At 36.9% G+C, this 11,378-nt stretch overlaps 2 protein-coding genes and 1 long non-coding RNA gene across 5 annotated transcripts; 1 reads left to right on the forward strand and 2 right to left on the reverse strand.

Moving 5' to 3' along the window:
- Positions 1-252: 252 nt before the first annotated feature.
- LOC147868467 (heat stress transcription factor A-1a-like) lies at positions 253-4,061 on the reverse strand. 2 transcript variants are annotated; one of them, XM_087319579.1, is made up of 3 exons: positions 3,315-4,061; positions 1,056-2,114; positions 253-582 (listed from the first exon to the last, which is right to left on the reverse strand). In XM_087319579.1, the coding sequence occupies exons 1-3, from the start codon at positions 3,690-3,692 to the stop codon at positions 562-564; spliced, it is 1,458 nt and encodes a 485-aa protein (XP_087175705.1). In that variant the 5' UTR covers positions 3,693-4,061; the 3' UTR covers positions 253-561. The 2 variants fall into 2 exon arrangements, with proteins under 2 accessions (XP_087175705.1, XP_087175697.1); XM_087319571.1 differs by lacking the exon at positions 253-582 and having other exon boundaries at positions 945-2,114; positions 3,315-4,060.
- A 1,768-nt stretch (positions 4,062-5,829) lies between these two features.
- Positions 5,830-9,949, forward strand: LOC147868468 (NAD(P)-binding Rossmann-fold superfamily protein). Of its 2 annotated transcripts, none has more exons than XM_087319592.1 (9): positions 5,830-6,069; positions 7,722-7,802; positions 7,921-7,991; positions 8,087-8,182; positions 8,261-8,341; positions 8,615-8,677; positions 8,772-8,945; positions 9,378-9,473; positions 9,563-9,949. In XM_087319592.1, the coding sequence occupies exons 1-9, from the start codon at positions 5,868-5,870 to the stop codon at positions 9,632-9,634; spliced, it is 936 nt and encodes a 311-aa protein (XP_087175718.1). In that variant the 5' UTR covers positions 5,830-5,867; the 3' UTR covers positions 9,635-9,949. The 2 variants fall into 2 exon arrangements, with proteins under 2 accessions (XP_087175718.1, XP_087175726.1); XM_087319600.1 differs by having other exon boundaries at positions 5,935-6,069; positions 7,929-7,991.
- Positions 9,950-10,248: 299 nt separating this feature from the next.
- LOC147868469 (uncharacterized) lies at positions 10,249-10,989 on the reverse strand. The gene is made up of 3 exons (XR_015529791.1): positions 10,762-10,989; positions 10,534-10,607; positions 10,249-10,423 (listed from the first exon to the last, which is right to left on the reverse strand). It is a non-coding gene; the product is annotated as an uncharacterized LOC147868469 (long non-coding RNA).
- Between the last annotated feature and the right edge of the window lie 389 nt (positions 10,990-11,378).

Here is an 11,378-nt window from a genome sequence, read left to right on the forward strand (position 1 = left end):
CTTAGTTCATAATCTCTTCAATGTTAGACAAGGTGAGTGCTTTGGGGCTACTATGATCACACTTAACCATGCATGGTTTGGCCCAAACAAATTCACAATCTGAGTCTACTACTCTCGAGTGCCCACTTTTGATCACATCCACGTTTGCTTTTGCCACATTTTTAACCCAAACCAATGACCACACATTTCTCACTCAATGACAATGTACACTTTCAATAGCAATGTTCACTAGTTAAATTCTTGAACTTCACCTGTTACCGATCGATTGCTCACATTGAAAAGGTTGAATGTGACTCGACACAAAAGGCTAATTTGAAATGCAACAAGTTATTTTGGAGAAGCGCATATTTCATGTTCTTCAATCCATGCAGCCTATGGTGGCCCCAAGAAAATTTGATGCAATTTTTGAAGCTGAGCTTAATACAGAAGTTATTACTCATTGTCAACTCCATCCTGATATGTTTCAAATCCTTATTTAGATTAAATCATGCAATGAATTTGAATTCGCACAAAGTAATAACCATCAATAAGCACCCTCCATTACCACTGAAAGCTTCCATGTCAAATTTCACTTTCTGGGACCTGTTTATCTGAGAAAGAGTACATTAAAAGAGAATTATCCAGTTATGAACTCCACTTCCATTTCTCATTATATAGTTGATAAAAACACATGATAGAACTAACATCTTCCTGGTTCCTCTATAAAAGTTGACTCCCATGCTGCAATAAGTTTAGATGCATGATGTTTCCCTAAATCAAAGAAACAAAGTGCCTACTTCATAATCTAGTTCTTTCTAATGGCATGCATTTTCTCTAGCTTGAGTTAACAATTACAATGGATTTTCACATCATCATTTCTTCATTATTCTCATGCCATATCCAACTTCCAGCTTTATCTGATTCCTAGTGTTTTGAAAATCAACAGTTTCTTCCAAGTCATCAAATAAACCAGAATTTGACTTCAGGTCAATATTGATATTAACCTATGGTTCTGGACCACTAGATAGTTCGTGTATGAAATCCAAATCAAAGTTCAAATCGCAAAGATCGCCAACCAGATTGCAATTATTAAACCCTTGCAAGCTAGTACTATTTATCTCTTGAATTAATGCGGATGCTGGAACAATATGTTGTGATGAAGTTTCTGTTGGGTCGCAATCAACATGAAAATGTTGTAACTGAGCTAGTTCCTCAATCTTCGACACATTGGCATTAATAGTCTGAATTCCATCCTTTGTGCTAACATCATTGTTGACAGTTTCCATAGTGTAGGCACCACTCTTGACCTGATCTGTCATATCCAAATCAAATCCCTGAACATCAGTAAATGCAACTCCTAATTTGGTTTTATATTCTCCCGATTTAGCATTGTACACTTCCAATTCAGTGTTATATGCTTCCAATTCAGTGTTATATGCTTCCAATTCAGGGTTATATGACTCTGATTCAGCATTATATGTCTCTGATTCGGTGTTATATGCTTCCAATCCGTATTCACCAAGAGTGTCTTGCATTACACCACTGATATTACATCGCTCTCCAGTATTACAACTCATTCTGGAAGATTCCTCAGCTACATTGGTCTGATCTGTACTCCCAGAAGGCAATTGCTTTCTTTTCGTTGTAGCAACATCACGATCAAGATTAATTTGAAACCTTTCAGCATGTTGTCTGAGGTGCGAAAGAAAGTCGCTATTGTGCATTGCCTTGGCCAAGAAAGCCATTATTTTCTCTTGCCTACGCTCAGCTGCTTGAACTCGATCCACCATAGATCGAATAACTTGGTCTACATTATGCTGCTCTTGTCTCAGCCTCATCACTTCTGCCATTAGAACACATCTATCATGTTTTAATCGTTCAATTTTGCCTTCAATATTTTCTTCTATTCCTCCTTCATACACAAATTTCCCAACCTGGTGATCTATACAAGGTTCTGTACTAGATTCTGACGCAATACTTGCTGAGTTGGTTGCTTGCAAATGTGTAAATTGGATATTCTGTTGCATTAAAGTTGCAGATTTCCGGCGATGGATTTCTTTGAGCAAGTGCTTTTGTCCACGAAGAAAGTTTTCGTGAGCAAACTCCCATCGATCAGGGTTAACCTTATGGAATCCCTACTAGTGTAAGGAAGATTATCAGTACCAAAGCTGCATATTATACGTTTTAAAGCAACATGAAAAGAAGATGCCAATCACTGAAACATTCAGATTGATGATGAACATCGATACAGATTTCAGACTTAATACTGAAACCAAAGAATCTGCATGTCGATCAGACTGATTGTTTAAGCTGCTCGACATATTAGAAACGAAAAGCATTAAAGAATGCACAGACTCATTAAATGGGGAAGATTAAGAGAAGACGATGCCACATAATCATGCACATTGATTGAAGCCACGGGAGATTAGAGCAAAGGGAAGTGAGAATATATATTACAAACTGTAGTGAAAGATCTGGAGATATTGAAGTCAATGTACCAGGAGATGCCATAGAGATCATGCTTGCAGCCTTTAAGGAATCTTTTAGACAGAAAACGAAATCACAGAATGCACAGATATAATCTATAATGCAACCAGGAAAAGATTAGACAAAAAATGCAATTAATGATTTGCTGATAAAAAGGGAAGCTTTAGATTTTGGAAGCAGATGTCAGAGGAGATGGCATCACAGAATCATGCAAATTCGATCAAGATTGCTTATTTCAAGAAAGCTTTAACCAGAAAAACAACAAAGAACAACTAAAGATTATTAATTGATAAAAATGCCATGGAAAGATCAGAAAGAAAATGATACTGCATACATATTGAAAATACGAGAAAGTTTGGGTTTAATAGAAACTCAAGTCTAGTTGTAGACATTGATGAAGCAGAAAAGGAAGCTTTAAATGGGGGGAAATCAGGTGGAGACATATCGAGGGAAAGCTCCATAGAGACATTAGAAAAGGTCACTCCGAATTAATTCTATTAAAACCAGATTCAAATGCAGAATTGTTGAAACCAAAAATCTTCCAAATTTGTTAAATATTAGTCAGAATATGCGTACTAGATAAAGATCTGAGAGAAACTATCACTACAAACTTTCTAAAACCAGATCAAAATGCAGACTTGTTGAAATCAGACCTGAATCCAACATATTGCAATATGCCATAACAGAAATGCAAACTTGTTATAATGAGTAGAGAGCATGATGGTAGAATAATAAAATATTTCAGAAATGAAGAATGAACACGGACTAGTTAAAATAAGCATAGAACGTAAGACTAATAATAATGGGAATGTTTTCTCACTAGAAATCATGGTAGATCAACTACTCACATAGGAATTGAGCTGCCGAACAAAACTAGAGAAATTGTTGTGTTTGAAGTATCGAGGTAGAAGGAGCTGAGAAAAGTCAGCGAGATTCCAGATGATGAAGCTATTATTATTGCTGTTCCAAGAAACGATGGTATCCGACGATATGTCGTGTACCATGTCATAAGTTTTGATGAGGAAAGGAGGAAGAGAAGAACTAGGCATATCCATGGCCATAGTCAAGTTCCGATTTATTGAATTCTGAACTATTCCCATATTATTACTACCACGATCTTCATGATTTATATTATTGACATGAATCGGGCTCTTCTCAATATTATCTTCGGTTTCTGCTTCTTCTTTTGCTTGCTTCTGCTGCGTGTTTTTCTTTTCTACTGTCATATTGAAGAAGATGATGAGAATGAGGATGAAGAACACGATGAAGATGACGATGATAGATTAGATTGATCAGCAAGAGAATTAGTGGAGCTACTAGGCATGGACGAATCAAAAGATATTTCTGCCGGGACGGTATACGATCAGAGGCAATGAAAGCAGCAAGAGATGATGGCCTGAGGTCTCCAGCGATGGCGATTGTAGATTCTGTGTACACGCACCGCTTGCAGAGATCAAATGCATCATGATGATCATCATCAGGGTCGAACTGTCCAGGCGCCATTGCTACTTCTTCCTTTCTCTCTTCTTCTTGCAACTTCGCCTTACGGGCATGATCGATTCATACAAAGTTAACGGAAATTGCAGAAGTAGCCCCCCAAAACCTCACGCTTCGATGATATTTCCTTAAAGGACTTTCAATCTATTTTTATCTAATTTTCAGCTCACACACTTAATCAATGAATGAATACTAATAATAAATCGTCACAATTTCAAAGAACCTGAATTGAATGAATGCCATTCCCACTCACTCGCTTAAATTTGAAATCTCCCAAAATACCCCTCCCCACCACAAATACTTTCTTTCACCAATTTCTCATAATAACCCTTCTTCATCACATGCATAATAGGATAGGGTTTAACATTCATTGAACAATTTTTATTAGCTTGAACCACAAGAATGCCTTTCCTTAAGCAAACAACACTTAACATTGATTGAATAGAGAGAATCGAACAACTCTTACTTCAAATCGAGGAACAATATGTATGTGTTAATTCTTACAATAGGAGAGCAAATGGGAAGGTGTACTTTAGAAATTCCAAGATACAAGTGGGATTTTTGTAAAAACCAAGCTTTGTTTCTCACAAACTTCCCATAATAATTTATATGTTATAAAAACCCTAGAACTATAGGAATTCCAATGAATTTTACTCCTTCGTTTGTTGTAAATTTGGCCCGATTTGATTTTTAAAACCTTTGTCATAATTGATAAACATTCTGGAAGTATTCCTTGAGCCTTGAAACATAGCCATTTTGCAATAAATAACCATAATTTCTCTTCAATAAATATGTATTTATTAAGGTTGACGTGGTACCTAGCCTATCATCGAGATGGCCCATGTGAATCCTTTGAAGGTTAGGGGTATTGATACAAGGTGACTTGTTGAATACACATTTGCCTGATTTGAACAACATGCCAACGTGGAGATGATCACATTTACTTTGGAGGGCAATTGATTACTCTCTTTCAATGTGTTTCCTAACCTCATATATGGTCATGGTGGCCTTAAAATATTTCACTTCGTCAATGACATCTCCTATCCACAATTGTTTTTTAGCAAAGACAATATCTTTGCAATGTGAAGTGCCCTACAAATTGCCTATATTTTGCAAACGTGTACATCCATCCAAGAAACCCATATATGGAACAACGTGATGGTAAGAGGAGGACACAAAACAATGTAATAATTAGTTCTAGAAATTTTGGTTTGTTTAGTTATCTTAGAAGAATTTGTGTTTTGTATTCTATGTTGCAAAAACATTGCTAAATATATGCACGTTAAAGAATGATGAACGTCAATGGCAAAGCAAAGTATACGAGTCTAGTCAACAAGCATTCAATCTCACTTTGGGGAGGAAATCACGAATTCAACGACAACATACCTCCCCATAGGTCACTTCTTGAATTTGTTGGTTCCATTCCTTACGACAAACACTTGCTTACTTATGAATGTGTGAGCATAAGTAAGGATCATGAGTCCTGAAAAACATGTCATTAGGGCCTTTGTACCTAGTTCCCTTGGACTCAAGTCAAAAGTTAAGACATGCGATGCGCGCACAACCCAGTCGTACAAAAGCTTAAAAATGAATTGTTACCAAATTTAGCGTTTGAGGTGATGTCTACGGACCTTCTATTTATGGACATGATGGTGGGAGAGGGGGCCAAAGGGTTGGCCCAAGAGGGAGAAGAGAAAAAGAGAGACATGGGTTTTCAAGAATCAATATGTATCACACAATCATATACATATACATATATGTATATGTACTATGTACATATACATGTACGTATATGTATAGACTTAGTATAGTATATCAGTATGTATACATATGTATATATCATATATGTATAACATGTGGATGTGAGTGAAGTCATCAATCTCTACTAACTAACACTACATGCTATGGATGTGGTGCTCACTTCTTCTTTTCCTGCGTACTCTGCAACCATCACTCGATCTATCCTTACTAATGGCTGCTCGACCAAGAATGTGAAGGGACAACATGTCGTGTGCTCAGCGAGGATCTCCCTCATAACTCATGCCTCCAAGAAGAATAACTCAGATAAAATCTCTTTCAGTGACCAATTGCTTGATTACATTGAAGGTTAGCTATTTTTATAAACAACATATCCCACGTATCCTGAAACCTTCTTTTTTATTTTCTTTCATTTTCTTTTAAATTAACTCTTGCCTCGCCTGTCCATGGTGATGTATATGTGTTTGTTTGAGAGCTCGGTCGTGCAATGGTAGTATATGCTAGGACGTTCACAAAATGTAAGGTTCAAGAGTAGATTAATGACGAGATTTAAAGTTCGAAAATCAGCTTAAGGTGAAGACATTAACAAGATTGTGGATTCGGTCAAGTTTAGGATGTTAACAAAGTTTAGCATTCGAGCATTAGCTTAAGAGGGTTAGTACATTAACAAGGTTTGAGTTTTAGGGTTCAAGAATTAGCCTTAGGCTAGGACATCAACAAGGTTTAGGGTTCAAGAATCAGCCTAAAGTTAAGACATTTAAAAGGTTTACGATTAGGCTAAGGTGAGGGCATTAACAAGGTTTTGGGTTCATGAATTAGCCTGGTGTTAAGATATTAACAAGGTTTGCAGTTCATGAATTAGCCTGACCTTAATATTGTAACAAGGTTTAGGGCTCACAAATTAGCCTGACGTCAAGATAGTGACAAGGTTTAGGGTGGTCTAAGGTGGTTTTATTTATGCTGTTGGTTTGAGGACCGGGGTGGGCAATGTCGGGATGATATGCTAGGAATTAGCTTATTAGGACATGAACAATGCTTAGCCTAAGGTATGAACCATGGTGACACGGTGCATTAACAGACAAAGCTCAGTATAACCAGAAAACCACATGCACGTATGAGGCCAGGCCTCTTATAGAAACTCTCATGCATTTGTGGGCTGCAACCTATATGGCACGATGGAAACTAGGGCATGCCCTTTCCACCTTTCTCATAGCTGTAACTAACACACAGATGAATGGATCTAAACTGGAAAAGAATATTGTAAGGGGAGACATCTTGTATGGAGAAACATGTGCATGTACAGGGCCATGTCTTGTATGGCAGGATGGAAACTAGGGATCACCTTTTTCTGTTCATGGAGATGACAATGTGAAGTGATTTGTGATGCTTATTCGAGGGCAAAGGAAGAAACTTGGAAGATTGTATCCCTGTGGTTACCCTACCATACAAGGTATAACCCCATAAATGCATGTGCTTTTTCCTATAACCTATGGTTCCATACATTCATGTGTTTTTCAAGGCTATACTTAGCCTCCATCCTAACATAGCCTTCTACGTTCACACACCATGCCCTCCATCTACTTTTCCATCCTCTAACCCGTTGGTGTTACCTTAGGGTAATTTCTTGACCCTACCCGCACTAGACATTCAAGGTACGAACAAATCCTAGAGTTCTTGTCCTGATATTTAATTTTTGGGTGATAATCTACTGATTTCCATATTTCCCAGTTATGTCCAAGACATGGAAATAATATCTCTCCTATAGGTATGCACAAAATTGTCTTCCTGAAAGCCAGTGTATTAAAATACGAATTATCTTCATGAGCTTGATTTGACACACACACACACACACTCACTCACTCACTCACTCACTCACTCATCCAGGTTCATATGAACTTGTGTACTTCTTCATTGATATTCTTGTACAGTCTCCATGCATTATATTCTATTGTTTGAATTGGAACCACATTCTTTATGTGGGTATTTTTGGAACCTCACAGGAGGACCAAAGCTTCGAAAATGGTATGGAGCTCCAGATCAGATACGGCAAGATGGCATAGATGGGGAAAAAGATGATAAAGGTCTCTATCTGTATTTCCCAATATGAAAAAAGAAATATATATATATATACACATACACACACATGATGAACTTTTTGTAGTGCTATATTTCTGATCCAAAGATACTGAGGCAGTGCAGAACCACAGATGGAAGATGAGGAGGTTAGGGATGCAGTACTTGTAGTAGATGCGGATAGCATGACTGGTCAGGTTGAAGTTCTTATAATTAAATTAAAAGCTTAAGCATATATTTAGGAGCTTCATAGACTGAATGTTAAACGTAAGGACTTGTATGTGGATTATAGCTATTGTTGCTAGCGTTGATTGTCAAGAGGGCGCGCATCCGGGCTCTTGTTAAGGATGGGAAAGAAATTGTTCAGGCATTTGGCTCATATGTGGAGGTAAACGTTGTAAACAATTTTTTTTCAAAGAACTTTGTGGATCATTTTAAAAACTTTCCACAAAATGTGGTTCAAAAGCCAGTGATAGGTAATGTAGAAGAGAGCAAAAGCCTAAAGATTGCACTGAAGGGAGTTCGTGCAGTTATATGTCCTACGAAGGTACAATCCTGCATTGTATATTGCCCTCCTTGTCAATATCAAAGAATTTATAACGTCATGAAGGATTATTATGCACAACTATCAGGTGGAAGGAAATATAATCTATGTTTTTCTTTTTAGCATTGGAAAGGTACTGTTTTCAGCATGTGCATTGTGGAAAGTGAATTTGTAATAGGTGAAAACTGTTGGGTGATCAGCATGTCAAACTAACTTTATATAATGAACTTTATGCAACATCAACACCATTGCTTGATTTACAACCTTTTCCATCAGATAGGAGCCCTGGCAGATAAAGAAATCACAAGAGGACTAGAACACATTGTCTTTTTATCTCAGGTTTTTTGCTTTTTCTATTTTGATACATGAAGCTTTTTTATTTTGTGAGTCTACATATTTAAATGCATTTTTTCATGCTTTAATAAACATACAGTCAGTTGCTTATAGCAATGCTGGAGGTTTGGCTGCATTGCTATATTCAAATGCTATGCGGAAGGCTGAAGAAGATGAGAGAATCTTAGCAGAACTTGGTATACCTTGTACGATAATTAGATCTGCACCATTACAAGATGAACAGGGTGGCCAAAAGGGGTTCGTATTTGAAGAGGTAAAACTGTTTATGGAGACAGACAGAAAGAAAGAAAGAATTGTCTATTAGAGGCAAAAATAAGCCTATGACAATCTTGATTAATAATATGGGTGAATTCATGCTATCCATACTTAAGCAAGAGAGAGAGAGAAAGGGTGTGTGTGTGTGGAGATAATAGTAGGGAGATTTAAACCCAGGTGTATGGGTTATTGAAAGTATGGCTTACCACAGGGCAACCATGATACAGAGATGATGTATTAATGTCCTTGGAGGCCCAAAATGACCCATGTGATCAAAAATATTTTGTTGAGTTTAGGGCACCAAGTTCTGATATATATCAACAGCCCTAGCGATATTTGATCAAATCTTCTACAAGTTTATAGGACTGATTCTAGAGACCTTTTGTATGTTTTTTAGGAATGATATAGCTCTCTTGTTTTGATAAATCAGGGTAGTGCCAAGAGAGGAGTTCTAAGTAGAGAAGATGCTGCAATGATATGTGTGAAGGCACTTGAATATCCTCCTAAGAAAAGTGTGGTATTCGAGGTAGCTAAGTTAGTCTGTTTTAAGATATCTCTACATATACATATACATAACACATACACATACGCAGACACTAAAAGAGAGATTCGCAGGTTGCAAATGGTGGCGAGCCTGTGGAGGATTGGAGGGTTCTATTTGAATCACTAAATTGCATCTCTAGCTGAGATCAAAAAGCCCTTTGAGGGTACATGATTTTGTTGGGATCATGCTTCTTGTTTTAGAGATATACAAACCCTGAATTGCGCCAACCACATCTTACATGTCATCTCAAAGGTGTATGCTAGGCTAATCGTTTTGATTGTTCAAAATCTCACAAAAATTGTAATGTTACATGCAACGTATCATATTGATTGTAAATTTGTAATTCCCAGAAGTGGTCTTTTAATATAGATATTCCATGTAACAACACATTTATTCCCTTGGACCATTGCATATTGAAGCTAAGAAATAATGAGGTGAACATAATATTTTTTCTTTAATTTCCTAATGCCATGCATGAGATTCTGTGGGGGAGTAGTACCAATATACAATCATGGGAGGTTGTGGCATGCTGGACTTTATTTTGTCTAGATAACATTATCATTAGGATTGCAAAAGGGAAGAGAGTCAATTAAAGTATGGTGCAGTTATATAAGCATATTTTGTGTAGATCTAGCTATTAAGGTTGATCACACCAAGATGGCGTGAAAATGTGTTGAATGACCATTAAATTAGACTTGAATATTCATTTTATACGCTATTTTTTAGAGCTTATAAAACTGTATGCCCCTTTTAAAAAAAAATGTAAAGCTGTTCATGATAGATTGGAAGAAATGTTCAGAATACACTTCAATTGATGCTATGGGTGCAATTAAGTATCATTAGATCAATGCATGTTATTTGAGCAAATGCTTGAAATCCATGATGTGAGATAACTAATGTTTGCCATGCCAATAGAGAGCTACGCCATTGCCCTACATGTAAACAACCAATAATAGCAAGATGAGTACTAATTAGCAATTATTAGCATTATTGTTGGTCAATGCACAATTTGCTAAAAGTCTACGATTATAAAATCACTCACAGTATCTCGGCCAAAGAGGTTTGGACGATGATCAAAGGAGTTGCCGGGAGCAAATTCTGAAGGGCCTTCGTGATCTACACATTGACGGACATAATATGAGATGAACATCATAGTAGAAGTAGTTAGGATGGAATCAATGCATAAGGCTCAAAATGACCATGGGCTACTTATTATTCTTGTGAAAGTTTGCGATGGTAAGTAAGGAAGATAGTTGTGGAGGATATGTACCATTGAGAAGCCTTCTCGTTGGCAAGGCCTCAGTACATGTGTTGGTTGCAAAGAGGATAAGGATTATCGAGAGAATTAACATCATGCATGCTTTGGTGCACACCATCTTGGAAAGATGTTAATGGAAAAGTGTGAAATATTGAATGATGTATAATTTGTGGAGGTTTTGATAAGGTCTGTGTATGTGCGACTAGATGATTGTGTGGATGTGTAAATGGTTATACTAGATGACGATGAAGAGAGCACGATTATATGTATAATGTTTAATGCTCAACGTGCAAATGCATGCTTCCCCTATTATTCTTCATAAAGCTACCTTCTCTTTATTAAAAGCGCCCAAAATAAGTTGTGTTCCTCCACTTTCTTCTTGTGGGAAGATTTTAAGCTCGATATATAAAATGGAAATCCCATAGAATTATCAATTCAAATGGGAAAGTTAGCAAACATGTCCGCAAATTCCCCTCTTATTTTTTAAAAGCTCGGAATACCCCCCTCTTAAATCTATCTCCACACATGCTATTTGAAAATGTTTCACTTTTGGTCCCACAGGTCATATTTTGATAAAATCTTTGTATCTAACACCATCAATTTCTAGAAATAAATGTTGCAACGAGATG

The sequence above is a fragment of the Azolla caroliniana genome, unplaced genomic scaffold (assembly GCF_043228905.1).
Source record: "Azolla caroliniana isolate FFs.n. ecotype wild unplaced genomic scaffold, voAzoCaro1.0.p SCAF_1, whole genome shotgun sequence".
NCBI classification, from domain to species: Eukaryota; Viridiplantae; Streptophyta; class Polypodiopsida; order Salviniales; family Salviniaceae; genus Azolla; species Azolla caroliniana.

Coding starts and splice junctions, on each gene's coding strand:
- LOC147868468 (XM_087319592.1), top strand. CDS start 5,868: ATGGATGTGGTGCTCACTTCTTCTTTTCCTGCGTACTCTGCAACCATC. Junction 6,070..7,721: donor ATTGCTTGATTACATTGAAG/GTTAGCTATTTT, acceptor GGAACCTCACAG/GAGGACCAAAGCTTCGAAAA. Junction 7,992..8,086: donor CGGATAGCATGACTGGTCAG/GTTGAAGTTCTT, acceptor TGTGGATTATAG/CTATTGTTGCTAGCGTTGAT.
- LOC147868467 (XM_087319571.1), bottom strand. CDS start 3,692: ATGACAGTAGAAAAGAAAAACACGCAGCAGAAGCAAGCAAAAGAAGAA. Junction 2,115..3,314: donor TTCGGCAGCTCAATTCCTAT/GTGAGTAGTTGA, acceptor TTACACTAGTAG/GGATTCCATAAGGTTAACCC.